Source organism: Mytilinidion resinicola, assembly GCF_010093595.1.
Source record: "Mytilinidion resinicola strain CBS 304.34 unplaced genomic scaffold BDZ99scaffold_8, whole genome shotgun sequence".
Taxonomy (NCBI): domain Eukaryota; kingdom Fungi; phylum Ascomycota; class Dothideomycetes; order Mytilinidiales; family Mytilinidiaceae; genus Mytilinidion; species Mytilinidion resinicola.
Genome location: NW_022985444.1, coordinates 453,748 through 477,592, shown reverse-complemented (window position 1 = coordinate 477,592; position 23,845 = coordinate 453,748). Strand labels below are relative to the sequence as shown.

The following is a 23,845-nucleotide window of genomic DNA, read 5'->3' as shown; positions in this document are numbered from 1 at the left end:
GTGGACGCGGTGGCGACCGACGTGACGACAGAGGTGGACGCGACAACCAGCGGAGGGAGCGCAGCCGCAGCCCAGGTCGAGGAGGCCGACGAGGTGGTCGACGTGGCAGATCCCTCACGCCGCCGGGCAGAGATGCGAGGAGCGGTGCGCGCAACCGATCTCCGCCGCGAGGACCCCGTGGTCGTGCATCATCTCCGCCTCGCAAGCCATCCAGCAAGGCCGCCGCCCTTCAGTCCCAGGTTCCAATCAAGGTGGAAAAGATGGATATCGACTCACCAGGCCTTGACGACGTCGAAGCACAGGCCCAGTACATGCAGAAGGTCATGGGCTTTGCTGGATTCAAGACGACCAAGAACACGAAGGTGCCTGGAAACGAGAGACTGTATGGTGTCAGAAGGGAGACCGTCATCAAGGCCCGACAGTACATGAACCGCACTGGTGGTTTCAACAGGCCGCTCAGCCCCGGGTAAAGAGACTCAGCCCTCCAATTCCATTAAAGGCACACTTATTGACTGAATACCCTAGTCGCTAGTCGCGGTTGAGATACCATCTGCCTCCGATCGGGTTCACGGCAATATTCTGAACTCCTGCATGCAGAACTACGAAGCTATACAGACTCACCGGATGCGGATTGCCAAAGACTTGCTCAGACGGTACGTGGGTGTGCATCTGGTGGCGCTCGGCGTGTTTTGCTTTTGATTTCTGGCGATTTGCTGTTATGGTGGCTGGTATGAACTGGTAACTGGCGGGAGTTTGGTTGGAGAATGGCTGGAGAATGGCTGGAGAATGGCTGGAGAATGGCTGGCAATTGGCAAGTGGCTGTTCCCTGGACTGGCAACTGACGACACACGACCGACGATTGGCGATTCCAACACTGCTTCTGCTTTGCACACAACTTACTTGCGTTTTCGAGGTCATGAAAGGCTGCATCCGTATGCTGCGACACCGATGGACAAATGCTACATCCAGGGCAGTCTTCGAAAGATCAAAAGCTGGGTATGCTACTTCATCTGATACGGAGGAATCGTTGGTGAGAATGCTGTTTTGTTGGTTGCTCCCGGTTTTGCTAATCTTGATAGTTTTCATACGGGCAAGGGAATACGCGTAATACTGTGGAACATGGGCTCAAATGCAGGGGACAATGCACTTTGGTACTTGAATGTGGTACTTAATAAACCCTATGGAATTAACATGAACTGCTTTAACGTGATGATCTCGTGTTTGAAACCTATAAATACTGTGATGTACTTCGTACGCGCACCCCCGAAACGTGTTCTCTCGCCGCAACCCCACCACCAAAATTCCCAATCTCACCAGGAAGCTCCAACGCCAGCCCCGGAGCTTCCCCCACTCCCAAAACATATCATGGAGCCCTTATTACGATGGCCTCTTTACATCGTCCTTGTTGGTGCTCTTTTACTGGCCCAATTACCCGCTATATACGCCGAAGCCTCCGCGTCGACGGTCCTCGAGATCGAGAAAGCGTCCAACGATTCGCTGTTATGGGGGCCCTACAGACCGAATCTATACTTTGGAGTCCGTCCGCGTATTCCAAAGAGTCTTATGACAGGACTACTTTGGGCACGAGTGGAAGATTATCAGAGCGTACAGCACAGTACGTTGGTTCTGGGTTTCGAGACGACAGCTTGTTTTTCCACTCCAATTGGACTTTCCCGGCTGACCTTGTCATCTTTGCTTCTTTTCAGACTTCAGACACACCTGCGAACAGCATGAACTTGATGGCTACGGCTGGGACGAGTATGACGTACGAACCGGCGGCCGCCAGACCATCCACGACCCTTCCAATCGACTCGACCTGACTACCGAATTCGTGAAAGTCCCCGGAGGAGCACACGGAGGAAATTGGGCTGTGCGAATCAAAGGAACTCCTCGTGCTGATGCCTCTCCCAATCTGAAAACAACCGTGGTATGGTATGCGTCTCTGGAAGGGCTAGGAAGCTTAGAGGTGGTCGACGACGGAGAGGATACGGGATTCGATGGTGATGTGAAACTCAAGGGCCAGACAATAGAGCTTGGAGATTTCGACATAAAGATTACGGAGGGGAGTGGAGAGCATCCGCCTCCAGGCCATCCGAGCTACGATGAACAGCCTTTGGATCGCACGTTTGTGCATAGCTTCCAATTGCCAGAGGATGCTCTTTGGCAGACGAAACGTGAGTCCATACTGCATTACGTGTCTTCAGTGTGCACTTTAGCTAATAACGTACGAGGAGTGAAGCTATCCTCTTTGCCCACCTGAAGACTCAGATTGAAGCTATGCTTGCCAAATATGGCGAAGACAATCCGCCGCCGCCAGCCCAGGTCTACACCATCTCAAATGAGGTGGCAAGAGGCAATTTGCACATGGTGCAAAAAGTCTTCGAAGGCCCCTTTGAGGTACAGATACCGTTCTGTCTAGAAACGCAGCGCTCGCTCACCTCTTTAGTTTGACATTCTCTACTCATCAGCATCTGCACCTGAACCAATCACTTGTAAGACAACTAAGTGGAGTATTTGTATCGTCAAGCTAATCCCTTCCCAGCAGAAGATCTGGCCAAGAGGATCAAGACGGTGACGAAGAGCTTTTCGAGCCGGTTTTCGGAAATCTTCACGCCTAATGCTCCTTTCCTCAAGGGAAGATACGACGAGTTCTCCAAATCACTGTTCTCAAACTTGATCGGGGGCATTGGCTACTTCTATGGAGACTCTCGAGTAGATCGCTCTTATGCCTCCGAGTATGAGGAAGACAACGAAGGCTTCTGGGAAGAAGCTGCCGAAGCACGCGGAAGAAACGTAGCCGAGTTCGAAGGCCCATCGGAGTTGTTCACCAGCATTCCATCCAGGCCATTCTTTCCCCGAGGATTTCTTTGGGACGAAGGCTTCCATTTACTGCCTGTGCTCGATTGGGATGCTGACTTGACGTTAGTTTCCTTTCCCCCCAGAAACACTTTGCAAAATGCTAACGAACTAGTCTCGATATTATCAAGAGTTGGTTCAATCTAATGGATGAGGATGGATGGATTGGTCGCGAGCAGATTTTGGGCGCCGAAGCCCGAAGCAAAGTACCGCAGGAGTTCCAGGTCCAATACCCTCATTATGCAAATCCACCGACCCTTTTCATGGTCCTCACCGCGCTGACTGACAAGCTGGAAGCACTGGTATCTGCCAAACCAACAGATCAGAAGGTCATTCCGAGTGGATCTTACACTTCGATTCTGTCAAATCGCGAGGCCTCGCTTCAATATCTTCGGGACCTCTACCCTCTTCTAATGCGCCAGTATAAGTGGTTCCGAAAGACCCAAGCAGGGGACATCAAATCCTACGACCGAGAAGCGTTCTCCACCAAGGAAGGCTATCGCTGGCGTGGCCGCACTCCACAGCACATTCTGACCTCCGGTTTAGACGACTACCCTCGCGCTCAACCTCCTCATCCTGGCGAACTGCACGTTGACTTGATCAGCTGGGTGGGAATGATGATCCGTAGCTTGAAGCGTATAGCTACCATACTGGGCTATGCAGACGATGTCACTGAGATCTCAGGCTACGAGGAGGCCATCATTCGCAATATCGATGACCTTCATTGGGACGACAAGGAAAAGACATATTGCGATGCAACGATTGACGACTATGAAGAGAGTGTGCACGTATGCCACAAAGGCTACATCTCCATATTCCCGTTCTTGACAGGTCTATTGCCACCTGACAGCCCAAGATTGGGGGCTATTCTTGATCTGATTCACGACCCAGAAGAGCTCTGGTCTGAATACGGATTGAGGAGTTTGAGCAAGAGCGACGAGCTTTACGGGACTGGCGAAAACTATTGGAGAGGTCCTATCTGGATGAACATGAATTTTTTGGCTGTGAAGCAATTGCTGGTATGTTTCCTGGAGCGGTTGGGCTACTCAAACTGAATGCTAATTGCTGATTCACAGGACCTCGCGCAAGCCGCGGGGCCACACCAAAAGCGCGCGCGGAAGATATACACGGAGCTCCGCGAGAACCTTGTAGATACCGTGTACGAGTCCTGGAAGGAGACGGGATTCGCGTGGGAGCAGTATAATCCTGAGACCGGGAAGGGTCAGAGGACACAGCATTTCACTGGCTGGACAAGTTTGGTCGTCAAGATTATGGCTATGCCTGATCTTGGCAGCCAGACGCGGGAGAAGGACGAGTTGTAGAAAGGTTTCAGTACATTGCTTAGAGCGAGGATAAGTTAGAAACAATGCTCATATATTTCAAGAGTTTGAACTTTCTTGGGAGTTTCAGCACACCTATAGTGACAGGTCAAGCGCGCACTTCGCACGACCGGTTTCCAGTTTAATACAACTGATATTGCACCGCGTGTTCGATTGATACGACAAGCTAGCCAACCTGAAACACGCCTAACGCTGCCTGGGACACCCTGGGCGAGACTTGAATGCGTAGGCGCAAGGAGGGGGGCTTGACCAGGCTTAGAAGAATCATGAACTTGAGAGCTGAGGATACGATATCTTTATAGATAGTCTATGGGGCACGAATACTATATCATGAAAACTATATGGGTATGATATAGGGCCCGAGTAAGACTCTTAGACTTTAGGACTCGTATTGACACGATGGGCAGTCTCTCTTCCTAATCAACTGCGCCTTGGGAATACTGAAAGAGTAGCGGAGGACGGAGTGTATCCTAGTTTCGGCTCGGGGCGTTTTTCAGAGTGAGGCGAGGACCTAGGTGGGCTGGATGTGGGGGAGGGCTTGTGTTTGGTAGGTTTGGTGGATTGGTGCGTGCTGGGAGGTCTTGTGGGAGGGGGGATGCTCGCCGGGTGGGCGTGTATATGTGGAGTTAGCTGAATGATGGAAGAGATTCTTGTCGAATGGACGCGATGAGGTTATAGGGAAAGCGTAGCAGGTAGCGCCCAGCGCTATCCGAGGGGTGCGAAGACCGCGGCTTTGGGACTATTGGGGATGTAGTAGAGGGCTGAAAGCAGTGCTGGGCAAGTATATGCGAGCTTGGGGAGGGTTCATTTGAATGCGTAGAGTAGCGCTTTATGTCAAAGGGAGGTTGGGGGGGACTTGAAGGGAGGGAGGGGAAGGGGAGGGGACGCTGAGAGACGTAGGATATAGTCTACACATTGGAATTTTTTTTTTTTAGGGGAGGAAGATATAGCAGATATGGTATAGGTAGATATTTTTGGATATGAAGGGAAGTTTCCGAGAAGTGGCAAGATTGTAGTAAGAGGGAGAGATTTTCCACTGGTTGTCCAGAAAATATATCTCGAGGCCACATCTCATATCTACGTTTCGAGTCAGAATATACTCCTTTTACCACGCGTCATTCTCACTTCCACTTCGTTGACAACGACCTCTTCACTACCCCATATCAACACTCCCGTATCGTGCGCTACCCTCTCCCATAAGTCCTTCAAACTGGACCCCGTCACCCTCCTCGCTTCCGCCCTCGCCCTCGGCGCCTCCATCGCTTCGGACATCATCGCCGTCACCGCCACCACCGTCATCCTGATCGCTCCTATCCATCCCACCATTCGCAAAATTTGGCATCGACTCTTCGGGAACTCAGAGGATTGGGGGCGGGAACTCGTTAGTGTCCTGTTCGTCTGGGGCGTTCTTTTTGCGCACTTTCTCAGTATGGTGGATGTGAATGGTCGTGAATTTAGGGGCGAGCTCGAAGGGCAGCCGGCTTCGGTCAGAGCGGTTCATAGTTTTACCGTGATTGGGGTTGTGCAAGGGGCGGTTTTTGCGATGGCGGGGGCGCTGATTGAGGGGCTGGGTTGGATGCGGTGGGTGGTTTTTGGGGAGCAGGGGAAGAAGTGTGCATGTGGGGGAAAGAAGTAAGGAAAGTAGGCCGCGGAGGATCGAGGAAGCTGGGAAGCTTTTGGGAAGGGTGCGAAGTGGGGAGGGTTGGGTAAGGGGTTAGCGGAGAGGGGGCTTGTATGTACGACGTACAGTGCCTTGTCAAAGAGCCTGTATGTACTCTCTCGCTGCTACTTGTGGTGATTCGAAGCATAGACTTGGGTCGGGACTGGTGGATATAGCTCCAGTCTGTGTAAAATTCCTTACTGGTGTCGGGGGTGGCCTCGCAATTCAACCTGGTTCGGATCTCTTAAGTTACTTCAGAGCCCCTTAAGCAGTGTCGAATGACTATGCACAAATTTATGACCAAGTATCCTGAGGCGTGATGGTGATTCTGTGTGAATTAGATGAGACGAGAACAATACTGGCCAGCCAATACCGAAGAAGAGAATAGACCCTTTCCCTGAAGACCAGTGACCTAACGTGTCCTCGACTAGATCCTCTTCAGCACTCACCATCACATCACCATCACCACCGCCATCCTTCAAACTAACACTACGGTCGACCGTCGTCTGGCATGGCATCGCCCGATCTCCTCATCCCGGCCTTCAATATCGCCCTCAAAATCACCACCTACATCGCCCTATGGGCCCTTGCCCTCGCAATCCTCATCGAAATTCTCTTCGTCTTCCTCCTAATGACGTTCCGCCAAATCTTCGTATATTGCTCCGATGCCGCTGAAGCAGCGCTCATCGCCACGGGATTCGGCTCCATTTTTCTCTGCGTCTGCAACGTGGTCGGTACATTCTTGTACGCGATGCAGAACATTGAGCGGAAAGAAGTGGCTTCGCTGCGTATGGCCGTCTTGAAGAGTGCTCTTAGTGTTGGAGCTATCGCTGGGATGATTCTTGTGGGCTTCTGGACTTTTGGGATTCTGTGTTGGTTAGTTGTGAACCTGGTTGTTGCGGTTAGTGGTAAGCCGGTGGGGTTTAAGCGGTGCGGTGGGAGTGCGGAGGAGTGGGATTGTGGGGAAGAGAGGTGGGGGAGGTATGGAAGGCGAGACAGGTATGGGAGGCGGAAGAGTGTGTGAGGTTGAGAAGCGCGTACGGCACGGATTAGTAGAGGAAAGAGAAAGGATGCTGTCAGGATAGAAGGCGGAAATGGATAGACCAGCAAGGATGGAGGGCTTCATACAAGGCTAGATAGAGGAAGAATAAGACGAGGAGTTATACGTGTGTTTTATTCAATGGAAAGGTGCGATGAGAATCTCCGCTTTTGCTGTAGTGGTCAACTGGTATCGAAGGGTGTGAACCACGGATACGTACTTCACTCAATTATGAGCTACGATGAGAATCTCCGCTTTTGCCGTAGCGGTCAATCGGCACCGAAAGGTGTGAACCATGGTCGTAACCCCCCATGACATGCCCACAAGACCTCGATCAGTACAAAAGCCCAAGTGCAAAACCTTTCCACTACTTTTCACACAAACCTCTACGTTCCGAGCTGCCACCACATCCTGACTTCCTCATCACTTCGCATAATGGCGCCACTACCGTTTACCACCCAAATTCCTTTTGGCACCCAAGGGGTTCCTCGACCAGTCACTCGCCTTTTTGAGCCCTCGAGATCAGCTCCCCGTTGTCGGGATCGCCTTTCTCGCATTCCTCAAAATCACCCTGGCCATCTCCATAATCCTCTTCCTCATCCTCTTCCCCCCGTTACTCCTCTTGGAGCTTTTCTTCGCCCTCGCCTTCTTGATCTTAGATGCTCTCACCCTGAGTGTGTCTACCGTGGAAGTAGCTTTCGCCTGCCGACCACGCCTTCGCTGGATCACATTCATGGGCCACATCATCACTACGGGCTTATACGCAATCTCGGGGGAAAATATTGTCAAGAGTATCCTTAATAGCTGCATCGTGTTCGTCTGGGCGCTATTAGTGCTTGCTTCTGTTGCTATGATCACGATTGCCGGCTACAAGGACCGGTACCGTGGGGTTATCAAGCTCACGGATCCCGAGTGTGGAACTACGGGGTGTGAGAAGAGGTATGACAAGGAGTATGAGAAGGAGCAAGAGAATAGATATGGGAAGAGGTGCAAGGAGCTCGATGAGAAGCTGGAGAAGATAAACAAGAATTACTACACCTTGCTCATGAGTGACGATTACGACACCCTACTCGAGAGCGACGATTACAACCCCCTGGTCATGGGCGACATTTACCACACCCTGCTTAAGAACGAAGAATTCTCCCTTCTCATGACCGGCGATTACAAGACTCTGCTCAATGGGGCCAATGACGAGAAGCTTCAAGATCTGCAGGACAAGTTGAACCAGATGGAAGAAGAACAGAAGGCCTGCACTGAGGTTTCCAAACTTGGTTTCAAAATTAGTCGTCGCGACGGCCGGGAAAGTGAAACTGAGAAACGTTGGTAGGTCGGACGAATGCCGCATCGCGCATGGGAGTCCTGAGACAAAGACTACGGTGTGAAAGACCTCTGGACGAAAGCAGTGGTATGAGATAGAAGCTTAGGCAAAGCTGGACGAGTTGAGAGAAGGGCTAGGAAAAGTTTGCATATGTTTCAAATACACTCGAGAGATGTATTCCAGAGGAGCTTTCCAAGTTGTCTGTTCTTCTTGTGATCTTGTCTCTGTCTGATATCGTTACTGACCCTGTGAATGTGCCCATGTGTATCGATCAGCATTGGCAAAGATGCTGCCTTCAGGCGCATCTCGGTGTCTCGGGTTCTCGTCTTTTCTTCTAGATCCATATCAACCGCAACCGTGGCCGAAGAGGTAAGTTGGGCGCTCTGTAAGGAACTGTATCTGTTCGCTGGAGATATCCTCGGATAACGTCATTAGCGACCCCACCACGACAGCTTCACCCCACCTTCGTGCTACGGTATTTTGATGGCGTCAATCGGATTGGTAAGACTCAAGACATAGCCTCTTACTTTGCCTTCCCGAACTGTATGCTCAAAGCTGCTCGACCTATCCTCTTTTTCTCTCCAAAGCAATTGGGCATTTCTCAAATCTTCGGGCCACCAGTACCTACCAAGCTCAAGCCGAAGAGCTTCAGCTTATCTGCAAGAATGGCAAACATCCACACCCCGATCCCGGCACTGAAGCTGAACGATGGGACTTCAATTCCAGTGGTTCGTTTAATCCCTTTCTCCTCTTCTTGCCCCAAGAAACCGCGCTTCGAGCATTGCCACAGGCTCTTCTCGTGCTGTTCCAAAGACATTTAGGTCTCGCGGAAGGCTAACCGAACTCTATTGGAATAGCTAAGTTATGGCACCGGCACGGCGTGGTACAAGACTGGCGAAGAATCCAAGATCGACCGCGCATTGGTTGAGAGCATCAAGACGGCGATCAAGCTCGGATATACTCATCTCGACGGTGCAGAGGTCTACAAGACAGAGCCGGAGCTCGGCCTCGCGATTAAAGAGAGCGGCGTCCCACGAGAGAAGTTATACATCACAACGAAGGTGATTGTCAACATTGCGGACATCGAAGGTGCCATAAAGAACAGCTTGAAAAAGCTGCAACTGGACTACGTGGATCTGTAAGCATCCACTTCTCCGTACATACCTTCTATGAACGTCCACCAGCTTAGCTTGGTATATGTCTTCTAACACTCAAGCCACAGATATCTCATTCACTCTCCCTTCTTCGCCAAATCCGACGCCGAGCTCCAATCCGCCTGGGCAACCTTGGAAAAGGTTCAAGCTGCTGGTCTCGCCAAATCTATCGGCGTCTCCAACTACCTCGTCCCGCACCTTGAAGCTACGCTTAAAACAGCTAAGGTCGTCCCGGCTATCAACCAGATCGAGTTCCACCCCTACCTGCAGCACACAGAGCTCTTGAACTTCCACAAGCAGCATGGCATCGCGACATCCGCGTATGGGCCGCTTACTCCAATAACAAAAGCGAAGCCGGGCCCAATTGATGGGTACCTGGCGGCATTGGCGAAGAAGTACGCGGTTAGTGAAGGGGAGGTGCTCTTGAGGTGGGCGATTGATCAGGATATTGTGGCGATCACGACGAGTTCGAAGGAACAGCGTCTTTCGGACTACTTGAGGGCGGCTACATTCAAGCTGACGCCAGTGGAGATTAAGGAAATCAAGGAGAAGGGGGAGGAGAAGCACTTTAGGGGCTTTTGGAACGACAAGTTTGAGGAGAGCGATCGGTCTTGAGCATGTTTCATGGTGTAGACTGTCTTCCATTACGTGAAGCTATTGAAGGACACTTGATATAACATGCTGCTTTGAACTTAAGATCTTGCTCCATATTTTGGACAAACTCTTAGGACACAGGGCATAAAAGAAGTAGCACTCATAGTTCGAACAAGCCACCACACCGCCGTCGGCGTGTACACATGTATACCACTGCTTAGGGTGCTTCAACGCAGTTACGGGTGATGGAAGCTCTTCACCTTGGTCTATTTCCAAAGTCGCTGAAGCACTCTAAGCTGTGGCAGACAAGCGTAAGCGTGTTTGATGATGGTCAGGCTCCTTTAAACCGAATCTGGCAGTCCACGGTTTCGTGGTTCTGGGTTAGAGATTCCTATTTTTGATGTACGCACTATTTCTGTGCTTGTGTACAGTTGTTTACCTGCGTTTGAGATTCTCTGGTATGTTATTGTCACTCATAAAATGCCAGCTTTGGCGCGCCTGATAGCTGTCCGAGCCACCTCAGACGGTGTTGAGCTGCCACTTTATTCACCGCTTCTTTTCCGCCTAGCGTGCCTGCCAAGCCCACCCGGGGAAACCTCGGAGCGTCGCCACTTTCCGCGGTTCGCAACATCTTCAACCTCCCCTGCTCCTTCGAACAACATCCTCGACAACATACTCCGAATAAGGCCTTGCGCAAGTCTGGAGCGACCAGTCTACACTGGTATTCAGGCTGAATCGCGCCATTACGATTAGCTTGCGACAATGTCGACCAGTGTGGTGAAGAAGGCCGCGTCCAAGAATGCGAGACGTCGGGCCTTGAAGAAGGAGAAGAAGGCCGAAGTTGCAGTAAGTGCATCTCTCTGTCTATCGAGTAGATGGGGGTTTACGCAAACACAGGCGACACCGACTCCAGCACCAGAGGTTGTTGATGAGGCCCCAGTACCGGAAGGCTCCAACGACGCGACCGATACCGAGAACGCTTACCTTGCCCTCATCGATTTCGACCCTGAGGACCCAGTTTACCAACAATTCAAGGACACTCTAGAGAAGTTCGACAACGTTGCTATCGAGGAGAAGTCAAAGGAGGCGGAGAAGCCACAGATCTACTATGGTGACGATGACGACGAGATACAGGATGAGGAGCAGGAGCAGCAGACAGAGGTCAAGCTGTCAAAAAAGGCGAGGAAGGCGCTGAACAAACTGTCGATTGCTGAACTGAAAGCCATCGTCGACAAGCCCGAGCTGGTCGAGTGGACCGATACTTCCGCTCCAGATCCTCGACTCCTCGTCGCCATCAAGTCCCAACGGAACGTTGTACCTGTCCCTAGCCATTGGTCACTCAAGCGCGAGTATCTGTCCTCAAAGCGGGGCATAGAGAAGCCTCCTTTTGCTCTTCCCAAGTTCATTCTGGAGACGGGCATTGCTGAGATGCGAGATGCAATTCTCGAAAAGCAGCAGGATGCTTCGTTGAAGCAAAAGGCACGAGAACGGGTCCAGCCAAAGATGGGCAAGTTGGACATTGACTACCAAAAACTCCAAGACGCCTTCTTCCTACGCCAGACGAAGCCAGAAATGACGCGGTACGGCGAGGTCTACTACGAAGGCAAGGAGTACGAGACAAACTTGAAGAACATGCGACCTGGTGAGCTGAGTGAAGAGCTGAAAGACGCGCTTGGCATGCAGCCGGGTTACCCACCGCCATGGCTGATCGCCCAACAGCAACATGGGCCGCCGCCGTCATATCCCACTCTAAAGATTCCTGGTCTGAACGCAGCTCCACCGCCTGGTCAACAATGGGGATTTCAACCTGGCGGATACGGTAAACCGCCGGTTGACCAATTCACCAATATGCCGAAGTACGGAGGCGATATCCTTGGCCTTGTCGAACCGCAACAACAGAAACTGCGTTCTGGTGAGCCTGTGGAGAAGACAATCTGGGGTGAACTGCTTGCTCCGGGAGTGGGCGACTCAGACGATGAACAGGAGGAGGAAGAAGAAGAAGCAGACTCGGACGATGAAGATGCAGAGGACGAAGGCGGCGCGGGCGATGGTCTGCAGACTCTAAACGGACTCGCTACTCCAAGTGGCATTGCTTCTACTGCCCCATCCGAATTCGCTGCTGAGAGCATTGCTGGTGAGTTCACACTACGCAAGCAGCGTAGAGGTACCGAAACGGAAGACTCGACGGCACCTCGTAGCGCCTATCAAGTCCTCCCTGAGCACAGCATCCGAGCCCAGGGTTTCTTTGGTGGTGACCGTGCATATGACCTCAAGAGTGCGCAGGGAACTCGTAATATCCCTATGCTAGGAGAAGAGCCAAAGGGCAGGAAGCGCAAAGCGGATGATGTCGATATCTCGGTCGACCCTGATGCGTTGGCAAGAGATGACAGGCTGGACAAGGATGCACTCAAGAAGCGTTACGAGGCTGAACGCAAGGCAGAGGCAGCGAAGAAGTTCGGAGGTATCGATCAAGACGACTTGAGTGCTATGATTGCTGAAGAGAGCCACAAGAGGCAGAAGAAGGATGCGGAGAGGAGGAGCAGGCGCTAGGGCTCCGGAGTGCAAAAGACTCCCGTAGGACTATGCATAGGAACCGAAGGGATAGGCTTGGTGATTGTAAGAATATTGGGTTTGGAGATTCACACTTGCGGTATACACACCAGCGGTATGCGCACTAGGGAGGATGTCTGCATAGGGATACCAGGCTTTTTCCCATATGCGATCTTGGGAATAGGCCACTGCGATCCCAATCCTCGGAGCGTCGACGGTGCAACAAGCTCTATCGAAGAGAGCTTTGGAAGATGATAATTGAAATGGAAAATGAAGTGCTTAAAGAGTATCTCTGGAGTGCCCTAGAACTTGAACCGATGGAACAGTACCACGTCAGGAGATGATGTTATAAGAGATGAGTGTAAAGATGCTAGGAAGAGTTCCCCGTCGGGGGCCGTGACTACGGGCATCACACTCAGACAGCTCAGCGCCATGAACCCAATCGTGCAACCACTTCAGTACCAGGACATTGGTTTGCTGACACTCGCATGCCGCCCTTTGGAGTGGATCGATGCATTTGCAAAAGTCCGGAGCAGATATAGGACATCGGATAGTGCTTCTGGGGCACGCTGCCTATGTAATGAGGATGCATGACTACTACTAACAAGGCATTCTAGCGTACTCTTTGTTTTGGAAGGTCTGCAGGTCTCGAGTAGCTTGCGTGTGTAAGTACCACATATTGCAACGATCAGTGGATCTCCAGTCTGAACTGAACATCTGCAAGCCCCTCCTCTTCACTGACTGCTGATCTCACCAGGGCATGCCATTCAACGCCATCTACACCTGGCTCATCTACGCTACGTGTCGTAGACAGATCTCACCTTAGGAACTGGTCCCACTAATATGTGCCGAATCTGGCTTAGCGCGTTTTCGTCAACGCTTGAGCCTTGACCTGCGCGCCGTTGAAACCTTAGAACTTCCTTTCGCGAAGTGGACAACACCACCTCCAACATCTATAACTTCACCCGCCCTCAGCCGTCGCCCCCATCTCGGGTACTCTCGACATCAATAAGGGCACCGCGCTTTCCCGTCGCAGGGCTCAGTCACCATGGATAGAGACAGAGATCCAAGGTTTGCTTCCCCCTTCCAAACTCGTTCCAAACGTCACCACACGACAGACCAGCAACGAAGCTTTGCTGTGCGCTTTACCCTTTGGCAGCGCCTCAAGTCATGTGCTGGTAGACTGACTCGTATTCAGAGACGATAGATACACCTACCGCCCTGGTCGCTCGCCTCCGCCACGCGACAGTTATCGAGCGCGATCACCTCCTCGGCGTCCTTTGCCCGTCGCAGACACCTATGTTCCTGGAAATAGACCTGCTAGACCCCGAAGCCGCTCTCCTGGATTCCGCCGTAGATCAAGAAGCCCGCCGCGGGGCGAGAGTTGGAGAGCGAGGCCGAGATCCCCGATGCGACGTGCATACTCGCCGAGACGCGATGACTACAGAAACGATACCCGGGCCAGATCTCCTCCTCGTCGCGAATATGAGTCTTACAGGCGCTCCCCTCGTCCTGTCAGGGAGCGATCGCCTCTACCCCTAAAGCGTCCACGAGACATCTCGCCCGCTCGGAGCCGTGGCATGCGCTCGCCACCACCCGCCAAGAGAGAGAGGATAGAGTCACCACCTGCGCGTGGTAGATACGACGAGCCGCGCTCTCGCGCTGCAACGTACGTCGATTTCGACGCTGTGAAACCCGCCGAAGGGCGTACATGGCTACCGACCAATCCTCCCGATACTGATCTACCTTTCAGACCTCCTCGTCGAGCATACTCCCCCCCTCCACGCGACAACCGAGACTACCGTCGTCGCTCGCCCTCCCCTCGTCGCGAACCTCGAGCCGACCCTTATGCTGCGGATACTTGGAGGAGACGCTCGCCATCACCTGTTCGACAAGCATATCCGACAAATGACGCCTCCGGTCGCGGATCTGCAGCGACTTCGCGCCGTTCGTCTCCTCCAGTGCACCAGAGCAGAGTAGCGTTGGTCCCTGACGAGCCCCGTGGTCGGCCGGAGCCAATATCTCCGGCGCCTCGCTCCCCATATCGTTCTGTCGAATCTGAGCCAGTGCGTGAACGACGGTCTCCCCCCACTGGACCGCGTGAGAGAGAGTTCTCAAATGGTGTGCCTCCCACCGGCCCGGCCTTCCGCAATGGTGACGGCTTCTCTCGCGCTCCGCCAACTGGTCCAGCTCCGAATAGGCCAGCGTCAAGAAACTACGGACCACCAGCTATGACGCCTCCCATGGGGCCTTCTTCAAACTCGATGTCTACTGGTCCCCGAGCACATAACCCTGTGTTGGCTCCTCCAATGCGTCCGCGCGGAGGTGGCGGCAGAGGAGGCTATGCCGGAGATTATGCTCCTCGAGAATACGGAGGCGGACCACCACCAGCTAGACGTGGCTCAGGCCACTGGGCTGGAGGCCGTGGTGGCCCTGGAGGTGCTCCTTACTATCCCAACAGCGGTCCGCCATCTGGCCCACCAGCTGGTCCTCGCGGTGGCGGCGTCGTAGGTGGTCCTCAGCCTTTCGCTCCACCGTTTCGCGGGTCCAGCAACAGCACATCTACGACCTACCCACGTACTCAGCGGTTCCAGAACCATCTCGCCGACTTGCCGAAGATTGTGGATGGGGGTAAGTTGGCGCCGGAGCTGTTCGATAAGAGCAAGCTCTCGAAGCTGGAGGAAGAGGCGCGGAAGTTGCGTGAACTAATTGAGATTAAGCAGGCGAAGAAGCGACAGACTTTGAGAGAGTGGGAAACAGGCGAGCGCGAGTGCGACAACAACACGCTCAGGGCGGAGCTGGCCGAGCAGCATTTGAAGTCATTGAATGGCGAGAACGATGTTGGTGGTGCTGCCTTCTAGGTGTCGAGTCTGGAGGTTCTTGGTGCTGCTGTCTACACAGGTATTCTCGCCCCTGGTGAAACGCCTTGGCTAGCTATGGTTGCTCTACTGATCATAATTGCGGGGCCTGGAGGGTGAGGGGATAGGTGTCTGCGAAGGTCCGACGGCTGGTGAGAGATTGTACGATATTAATTGGACCATTTTGGTGCTTTGAGCGGTGGAGCCTGGAGTCATGGCTTGCAGGTTCTTTGATGATAGCTCAACCACCACTAAAAAAGCCTTTGGGTATCAAAATGCAGATTGACTAGTGAATAAGTGATCATTCTCCTTTTCTTCCGGGACTGTATCATGTCTTTACTTAGAAGCGGTTGAGCGCTTCATTTTGAACACAATGTAAACCTGTAGAGCCACTTTGGACGGCATGTTCTCCACAGAGTAGTTTGATTGGATCATAAATTGGAGGCTGGTGAATTGCGGCGAAAGGCTTATCGATAACAAAAGTTCGTTCGACCGAGTCATTCGCGAAACTTCAAGCCCACCACCGCCTCTCACCTTCTCACCAAACAACAGCTCGAAATGCCGCCCCGCCCAAAGAAAACGGGCCCGACGGAGATTGGAGATGGGGCAGCAAAGGTCGGTGTACACGCTGGGAGCTCCGAATTTGAATAGCCTCATTGACTATGCGCAGGGAACGCGAAAACCCCGAGCACCCCGCGGTAGCAAAGCAGCAGACGCCATTGCTGCCGATGCTGTAACAACAGGTCAATCAACTGCCGCTGATACCATAAATGTTAAAGCAGCAAAACCCTCTGCTGCTGCCGAATCCTCTACTCCCGCCGTGCCTGCTCCAGGCGAACTCGCTCAAGATGCGCCTCGAGATGGAAACCACACCGTCGAAGAAACATCCTCACGCCCGGCGAAGCCTGCGCGGAAGAAAAAAGAGCATCCTGCTCCTGCAGCTAAGGACGACTTCTCAAACCTCCTCGAGCCCTTCTACTACGGCAAATCTCTCACAGACCCCATCAATACCGCCACTGACAAATGGAATCTGCTCCCTGCTTTTCTCAAAGTCAAGGGCCTGGTCAAGCAGCACATTGACTCGTTCAACCACTTTGTAGATGTAGAGCTCAAGAAGATTGTGGAGGCGAACCGCGTTGTGCATAGCGATGCCGACGACAAGTTCTTTCTCAGGTACACCGATATTCGAGTATTGAAGCCAAATCGTATCGATGAGGATATCAAAGATATGAAGTACAAGGAGAGCAACATCACGCCGAATGAATGCCGGTTGAGGGACTTGACTTATGCGGCGCCTATTGTTGTGGACATCGAGTACCGGCGGGGCAACAAAATGGTACGCAGAAAAGACATCAAAATCGGGAGACTGCCGATCATGCTGCGGAGTAACAAGTGCGTGTTACATGGACGAGCTAATAGAGATATGGGCCTGCTCAATGAGTGTGAGATTGATCCGGGTGGATACTTCGTGGTGAGAGGCCAGGAAAAGGTGATTTTGGTTCAAGAGCAGTTGAGCAAGAATCGAGTCATTGTGGAGAGCGCAAAGGGAATCATGCAGGCGAGCGTGACTAGGTAAGTGCTGATCACGGCGATTTTCTAAGAACTATTCATTCGGCTTACAGGGACAGTTCCACACACGAGAGGAAATCGAAGACGTATGTGATCCTGAAGAAAGGACGCTTATACCTGCGGCACAACATTCTCAACGAAGAGATTCCTATCGTCTTCATTCTCAAGGCTATGGGAATCCAGTCCGATCACGAGATTATCTTGCTCGTGGCTGGAGAAGACACAGTCTATCAAGACCAATTCGCGCCAAATTTCGAGGCATGCACGAGGGAGAACGTGTATACTCAGCAACAAGCGTTAGACTATATCGGCAGCAAGATCAAGATGACGAGGAAACCATCCGGTTACCAGAAACGAAACTATCAGCATGAAGCCATCGAATGTCTGTCGACGATCGTCATAACTCACGTCCCCGTCTTTGGGATGAATTTCCGGCCGAAAGCTCTCTACGTGGCTTTCATGGCACGAAGGGTTCTGATGGCAATGCATGACCCAACTTTGGTTGACGACAGGGATTACGTTGGTAATAAGCGATTAGAATTGGCTGGCCAGATGCTATCGATTCTGTTCGAAGACCACTTCAAGAGGTTCAATCACGAGTTCAAGGTGAATATCGACAAGGTCCTCAAGAAGCCAAATCGGGCCTCAGAGTTTGACGCGTACGACCACATGCATATGCACGGCAATCACCTAACTATGGGTATTGAACGAGCCCTGTCGACCGGGAACTGGAATTTGAAACGATTCAAGATGGAGAGAGCTGGTGTTACGCATCTGCTGAGTCGGCTGAGCTACATCAGCGCTATCGGCATGATGACAAGAATTAGCAGTCAGTTCGAGAAGACGAGGAAAGTCAGTGGACCTCGGGCTTTACAACCATCGCAATTTGGCATGCTTTGCCCATCGGACACTCCCGAAGGAGAAGCTTGCGGTCTCGTCAAGAACTTGGCGCTCATGACACACATCACCACCGAAGACGAAGAAGATCCTGTCCGGAAGTTGGTCTTCATACTCGGCGCCGAAGACATTGTCTCTGCCAGTGGTTACGAGATACACGGTGTCGGTGCCTACGTCGTTTTCGTCAACGGCACCCCGATTGCCGTAACACGAACCCCCAAGAAGTTCCTGACTGATTTCCGGAGATTCAGGCGGATAGGGAGAATGTCCGAGTTTGTGAGCATCTACATCAATCATCACCACAACGGAGTCCATATTGCAACAGACGAAGGGCGTATCTGTCGCCCACTCATAATCGTTGAACGAGGACGCACAAAAGTCACTGCTAGATATCTGAAAGCTTTGCGTAAAGGCACGATGAACTTTGACGACTTCCTTACTCGCGGACTTGTTGAGTATGTTGATGTCAATGAGGAGAACGATTCCAATATCGCCGTCTACGAAAAAGACATCAACGAACACACCACTCATCTCGAGATTGAGCCTTTCACAATACTAGGCGCGGTAGCAGGATTGATTCCGTACCCACATCATAACCAGTCGCCTCGAAACACGTACCAGTGTGCTATGGGTAAGCAGGCCATTGGATCTATCGCATACAACCAATTTACTCGAATCGACACCCTCCTCTACTTGATGGTCTATCCCCAGAAGCCGCTAGTTTCCACCAGGACGATCGAGCTGATCAAGTACGACAAACTCCCCGCTGGCCAAAATGCGACCGTAGCCGTCATGTCTTACTCTGGCTACGATATCGAGGACGCCCTCGTCCTCAACAAAGCCTCCGTCGACCGCGGCTTCGGCCGCTGCCAAGTATTCAAGAAGATCGCAGTCCAACTGAAAAACTACGCCAACGGCGCCAGCGACATGATCAACGCCAGCGCGCGAGACCCTAAGAACCCCAACCACCTCAAAATCGGCGGCGACGGCATCGTCGAAGTGGGCATGGAGCTCGCAAAGGACGACGTCTACCTCCTCAAGTCCACCCCCGCCAACACCAGCGTCTCCTCCTTCAGCGGCGGCGCAAATGCGTACGGTGGCAGCGGCGAGTGGCGCGACAGCCACTCCACCTACAAGCTGCCAGACCCTTCCTACGTCGACAAGATCATGGTCGCCGAGAACGACAACCAGACCCGCATCATCAAGATCCAGATGCGGCAGACCCGCCGTCCGGAGCTTGGTGACAAGTTCAGCTCTCGCCACGGGCAGAAAGGTGTCGTCGGTATCATCTCCCCACAGGCCGACATGCCCTTCTCCGACGACGGCGTCACGCCCGACATCATCATGAACCCGCATGGTTTCCCATCCCGCATGACAGTCGGCAAGATGATGGAGCTGCTGAGCGGGAAAGCTGGCGTGCTAGATGGTAGCCAGCAGTACGGCACGGCCTTCGGCGGGAGCAAAGTCGAGGACATGGCGACGATTCTGCTGAGTAAGGGCTTCAGCTACTCGGGCAAGGACTACCTCACCTCGGGCATCACGGGCGAGGCGCTGCCCAGCTACGTCTTCTTCGGCCCCATCTACTACCAGAAACTCAAGCATATGGTGCAGGATAAGCTGCACTCGCGCGCTCGCGGGCCGCGCGCGACGCTCACGCGGCAGCCTACCGAGGGTCGGTCAAGGGATGGCGGACTGCGGTTGGGAGAGATGGAGCGGGACTGCCTGATCGCGTATGGCGCTTCGCAGCTGTTGTTGGAGCGGCTGATGGTTAGTTCGGATGCGCACGAGGTGGATGTTTGTGAGCGGTGTGGGCAGATGGGGTATCAGGGGTGGTGTCAGGGGTGCAAGACGGGCGAGGGGGTCAGCAAGATCACGATGCCGTATGCGGCGAAGCTGCTCCTGCAGGAGCTGGCGAGTATGAATGTTAAGGTGAAGTTGGGGTTGGGGGAGGAGTTTCCGAGTGGGTAGAGGGGGGAGGAGGGAGGGGAGAGAAAAGGGTTGCATTGGGTTGGGCATTGATGGTGTTTTGGGTGGATCGTTTGCGGTTGATTTTGCGGCACGGTATTGGGCGTATCTGGGAGAGTGGAAAGCTCTGCTGATATTTGATAGTTCAGTTGAACGAAGCGGAGACTGTTCGTTAGCACGTATAGTCACTGAATGGTTTGGGTATCGAAACCAAAATCAGAAGCCTAATATTACAGTGCCTCGCCATAGATATTCGTACATTTTCCTGCCACTGCTGGTGGGACTCTAACCTACTAATAGAAACTAGTAGTAGCGGCTACGTTTCCGATTTGCGTACATTTTGCTGACGCTGTCTGGAGTAGCCTCGCGAGTTTACAAGGTACTTCTCATCCAAAAAAAAATACTATGAAGCACTGTAGCTTCTGCAAGGGCGAGGTGACGGGCAACAACTCCGACTGCGCCGTATGGCCGCATGCATGATGCGAATTGATACGTCGACACCCCACACTTTCCTGCTTTCTGCGACTACTAAAAGAAACAGGGATAGGCAACTATCCTAAAATTCGTCTCCATGCACAAACTTCTTAGGCAGCTATCATCCTTTACTTCAGATGGCGGCCCCGACCCATAACCACGCGAATTATCAAGCCCGGCTTGATTTCATACAGCACTTGCTGCACGACCGACTGGAGCTCAAGGTAAGCCTGGTTAGGAATTTGTCTATTTTTCCGCCGAGACACTAAACACGCATGCGTACTAGGAAGATGCTGAGATCACTCCCATCCAATACGACCCCGAGAGCCCCTTCAAGTACAACAACTTTGTGTATCGCATCTCTCTACCTTCACCTATCCCCTCGGAAAAACCGGCCAGCGATGAGCCTCGACAGGCCGGATGCGCCACCATTCCCGCCGGCACTAAGAGTCTAATTCTGCGCCTGACTAACCCCAATGCCGAAGGCATGAATCCAAAAACGCGTATCGAAAATGAAGTAGCAATCATCACTCTCGCCTCGGCGGCTCTTCGTGACTTCCAGCCACACGTGGTACCCTCCATCTATGCCTGGGGCAGTGCAGCGACCTCCTCGTCGCAGGGTTGGATTCTCCAGGAGCTGATGCCCGGCACGCCCGTCGACGAAGCCTTCGACACGCTGGACCTCCCGCAGAAGCAGCAAATCTTCGCTCAGATGGCCCAGCTGCTGAAGGCCTTGCAAGACTACAAGCTTCCAGAGAGCATCACTGGATTTGGCGGCGTGACCTTTGACGAGACTGGTCGCATTGTGAGCACAGCCATGACGAGTGTCGGCCTCGGACCGTGGCCCTCGTACGAAGCCTCTTTCAAAGACCGCCTAGAGCTCGCTCTCCGGAAAGCAGACGTAAACCCCTACATCCAGGGCTGGCGTGCCAACAGCGTTCGAGACCGTCTTGATCGCTTTGTCGAGCGCGGTGTGCCGGCGCAGTTCGAAGCTCTGAATTCAAAGTGAGACAGGGTCATCGTACATGCTGACTTTAGTAAGTAGTTCAACCAGTTGGCTCTTTCGTCCCAATCCGCGCACCCATTAAGCTAATTCCCGACAGCCGCCAATAATCTCCTATTCGATGCGACGTCAGGACGCATTACGGCACTAATTGACTACGATTTTGCATGCATTTTACATCCGTCGTACGAGTTCTTGCGCTCTTTTGACGGCGCTGGTGGCCAGTTTCGAGGCTGGTCTGGCGATGAGGCGAGCGAGCAGACGGTATTGAGGGAAGCAAAGCTTCGGGGCTTTCCGTCGCCGCTCCCGCCAATGGTCAAGAGCGGTGTCAAGTGGGATGTCGTGAAGGCCTAGGAGGACGTAAGACGGCCCAGCACGATTGAGGGAATCGACAGCGTGGCCGATGTCGACACTATCCTCCGCTCGACTTTGCCGTGGCGGGTGACTAATTCTGATATCCTGCGGCTGCAGACCGAGGAAGTTATAGTGAAGTGCAGAGACAAGAACGAAGAGCAGTTGATCACGCTACTTAGTCGTTTGGGGTTCTAAGTGGATTCGGAGATGTTATTGGACTGAAGCAATTTGGACGTGGAATGGATAGAGGAACTCAGAAAGCATTGGACTGAAACTAAATTTCTACAGGAAAAGCTAGGTATACCGTTCATGCTATATCGTTCAAATCTCAATATACCGTTACGTTCAAAGCTCTCTCATACAAGAACGGTATATCGAGCGGATATCGGCCGAATATTAGTGCTAAGAAGCCCGATTGTTAAGGTGATTTTGGGGGAATCTAGGGCCCGGGCGGGCCCTCCACCTCCAATTCCTCTTAACCTCCTAACTTCCTAACAACACCTTCTAGAAGACCTTAGTGCTCGGACTACTGCTTACTCTTTTGCCGATAAAGGTCTACCAGGGGCTAGCTACTTTTTAAGAAATCTGAAGGTGACTGTGGAACGCCCCCAGGATGCAGGATTGGGGTTTAGACGGAGGAGGTGAAGAGAAGGGATGCTGATGCGGAAGACCGATAGCTAGGACTTCTCCTCATCGTGCTCTTTCGGCAATCTAATAATCTCGACTTTCTTCTTGGTCTGGTTGACGTCGATGCCTCTTTCTGAACACATGGCGTGAAGAGAAGTGGTATAGTATTCTTCATATTCAATCTCCCCCGTCTCGAGCCACTTAATCATTGCAGCCTTTGGTGCCCCGCTGGCATGTGGCATACCCCGATTCTTGGCGATATCCACCAGCTGATGCCTGTTCCGATCGGCCCAGCGCGAGCTGCGCCAGTCGTAGTCAACCATGTGTTTGACCGGAGGGTCATCCTTTGGGGCGTTGCGAACTGGATCGCGTTGGTGCAATTTGCTTTCCGCATTCAAATCTTCCGAAACACAGAGAAGAGGACGTCCTGTAGCTTCTTCGAATTTTACTCGTAATTTCTCCCATTCGGACCGTGCATCGTTGATGCGCTTTTCGAAGATGCGTGTCGCGAACGGCGTCGCCCGGCGCGCATCGTCCTTACGCAGCCGTTCCATTTTCGTCGCGATGTTCCCAGATTCCGGCAGATTGCGCTCATGCAGAAGCTCTTTGAGAGTTGATGCGGGCCGACAGAAGCTCCTGACGAAGGAGTAATCGCCGCGCAGCGCTCTGTCTTTGTCTCGCCGAAACGCGCCTACAAACATCTCCATTGCAGAAATGGCGCCATACAATTCACCTTCCGGCGTATTTCCCGTATCGCGCTTCAGTTCGTCGTTCATGCGCAACCGCGCAATCTTCACAGCCTTCGGACCAGTGGTGTCCATTCTCATGTGTCGCCGCGACGCCATCGCCGATAATTCGTCCGTGGTGTATTGCTCATAGTCAACCGTCGGGTGCGCCTCCAAGCGCTGGACTGGCGCATCCCGTGTACCATAAGTAGATAGCTTGCGCGCTTCTAGCATCGACCGGAGCTTGCTATTGTCCTTTGAGGCAAAGTCGGTCTGCTTCTTGAGACTGCTGGCCTCGGCGTTGCGAATGTCCGCTGTAGTTGGCGGGAAGTATGGCGGAGTGTAAGGCGGTACATTAAGTTCCTTTGCGGTTGCATCTGCTATCTCGAGACGCATGATCATCACATCTCTTTCATCCGTTGTACCATAGGGAAGCCCTCGATCTAGCAGGAGCCACCCTAGTCGATTGTTTGATGTGTTGGCGTAGTCCTCGAGCCCTTCATCTTCCTCCACGTGTTTCGTCAAGGATTTCAATCTCTTGCTGTCCTGTTTGCTTGTTCTCTTCGCTCCTAACACGGTTTTGTTTTCTTTGCCCTTGGGTGCGTCCAATTTGGCCACTTTGGAGCGTGTCGTCCGGCCAGTAGAGGCGTTGGGATCAGTTTCGGCAAGTGGGCGTTTGGCGCGAGGCATCTTGGGAGGCATTGGAAGTTCTGCAGGTATATATGGTGTTAATAGAGTGGCACGGAGTTGAAATGCGTAGACAGAAAGTGAGGGATGCCAGGCGGTGGTGATGTAGGAGTATGTAAACAGTGCTACGTCATTGGCCCAAGCTTCAACAGCTTGACGCGTTCACCGCGTCGCT

General features: G+C 52.7%; 11 protein-coding genes across 11 annotated transcripts; 9 read left to right on the top strand and 2 right to left on the bottom strand.

Moving 5' to 3' along the window:
* Positions 1-260: 260 nt before the first annotated feature.
* BDZ99DRAFT_385632 (uncharacterized protein) lies at positions 261-470 on the top strand (the record flags this gene model as incomplete). The annotated part of the gene is made up of 1 exon (XM_033715442.1): positions 261-470. The coding sequence occupies one exon, from the start codon at positions 261-263 to the stop codon at positions 468-470; it is 210 nt and encodes a 69-aa protein (XP_033577693.1).
* An 816-nt stretch (positions 471-1,286) lies between these two features.
* On the top strand, positions 1,287-4,207 carry BDZ99DRAFT_441275 (glucosidase I). Its single transcript, XM_033717760.1, has 7 exons — positions 1,287-1,615; positions 1,707-2,174; positions 2,240-2,397; positions 2,447-2,492; positions 2,543-2,921; positions 2,972-3,875; positions 3,933-4,207. Exons 1-7 carry the CDS (start codon positions 1,366-1,368, stop codon positions 4,176-4,178), a joined length of 2,451 nt encoding a protein of 816 aa, XP_033577692.1. The 5' UTR covers positions 1,287-1,365; the 3' UTR covers positions 4,179-4,207.
* Positions 4,208-5,341: 1,134 nt separating this feature from the next.
* Positions 5,342-5,551, bottom strand: BDZ99DRAFT_462068 (uncharacterized protein). The gene has a single exon (XM_033719755.1). It carries the CDS (start codon positions 5,536-5,538, stop codon positions 5,350-5,352), a length of 189 nt encoding a protein of 62 aa, XP_033577691.1. The 5' UTR covers positions 5,539-5,551; the 3' UTR covers positions 5,342-5,349.
* Positions 5,552-6,367: 816 nt separating this feature from the next.
* BDZ99DRAFT_475619 (uncharacterized protein) lies at positions 6,368-6,880 on the top strand (the record flags this gene model as incomplete). The annotated part of the gene is made up of 1 exon (XM_033722001.1): positions 6,368-6,880. The coding sequence occupies one exon, from the start codon at positions 6,368-6,370 to the stop codon at positions 6,878-6,880; it is 513 nt and encodes a 170-aa protein (XP_033577690.1).
* Positions 6,881-7,518: 638 nt separating this feature from the next.
* Positions 7,519-8,295, top strand: BDZ99DRAFT_287844 (uncharacterized protein). The gene has a single exon (XM_033714074.1). The coding sequence runs from the start codon at positions 7,629-7,631 to the stop codon at positions 8,220-8,222; it is 594 nt and encodes a 197-aa protein (XP_033577689.1). The 5' UTR covers positions 7,519-7,628; the 3' UTR covers positions 8,223-8,295.
* Positions 8,296-8,654: 359 nt separating this feature from the next.
* Positions 8,655-10,405, top strand: BDZ99DRAFT_462065 (aldo-keto reductase family 1 member C13). Its single transcript, XM_033719754.1, has 3 exons — positions 8,655-8,941; positions 9,071-9,351; positions 9,436-10,405. Exons 1-3 carry the CDS (start codon positions 8,879-8,881, stop codon positions 9,980-9,982), a joined length of 891 nt encoding a protein of 296 aa, XP_033577688.1. The 5' UTR covers positions 8,655-8,878; the 3' UTR covers positions 9,983-10,405.
* Positions 10,406-10,723: 318 nt separating this feature from the next.
* Positions 10,724-12,511, top strand: BDZ99DRAFT_519410 (DUF382-domain-containing protein; the record flags this gene model as incomplete). The annotated part of the gene is made up of 2 exons (XM_033725412.1): positions 10,724-10,807; positions 10,859-12,511. The coding sequence occupies 2 exons, from the start codon at positions 10,724-10,726 to the stop codon at positions 12,509-12,511; spliced, it is 1,737 nt and encodes a 578-aa protein (XP_033577687.1).
* Positions 12,512-13,559: 1,048 nt separating this feature from the next.
* Positions 13,560-15,372, top strand: BDZ99DRAFT_475616 (uncharacterized protein; the record flags this gene model as incomplete). The annotated part of the gene is made up of 2 exons (XM_033722000.1): positions 13,560-13,582; positions 13,710-15,372. The coding sequence occupies 2 exons, from the start codon at positions 13,560-13,562 to the stop codon at positions 15,370-15,372; spliced, it is 1,686 nt and encodes a 561-aa protein (XP_033577686.1).
* A 555-nt stretch (positions 15,373-15,927) lies between these two features.
* On the top strand, positions 15,928-19,803 carry BDZ99DRAFT_508236 (beta and beta-prime subunits of DNA dependent RNA-polymerase; the record flags this gene model as incomplete). The annotated part of the gene is made up of 3 exons (XM_033724309.1): positions 15,928-15,984; positions 16,274-16,941; positions 16,998-19,803. 3 exons carry the CDS (start codon positions 15,928-15,930, stop codon positions 19,801-19,803), a joined length of 3,531 nt encoding a protein of 1,176 aa, XP_033577685.1.
* Positions 19,804-20,411: 608 nt separating this feature from the next.
* Positions 20,412-22,217, top strand: BDZ99DRAFT_561103 (uncharacterized protein; the record flags this gene model as incomplete). The annotated part of the gene is made up of 5 exons (XM_033727311.1): positions 20,412-20,507; positions 20,561-21,258; positions 21,289-21,311; positions 21,378-21,609; positions 21,643-22,217. The coding sequence occupies 5 exons, from the start codon at positions 20,412-20,414 to the stop codon at positions 21,824-21,826; spliced, it is 1,233 nt and encodes a 410-aa protein (XP_033577684.1). The 3' UTR covers positions 21,827-22,217.
* On the bottom strand, positions 21,897-23,701 carry BDZ99DRAFT_462062 (uncharacterized protein). The gene has a single exon (XM_033719753.1). The coding sequence runs from the start codon at positions 23,683-23,685 to the stop codon at positions 22,309-22,311; it is 1,377 nt and encodes a 458-aa protein (XP_033577683.1). The 5' UTR covers positions 23,686-23,701; the 3' UTR covers positions 21,897-22,308.
* Between the last annotated feature and the right edge of the window lie 144 nt (positions 23,702-23,845).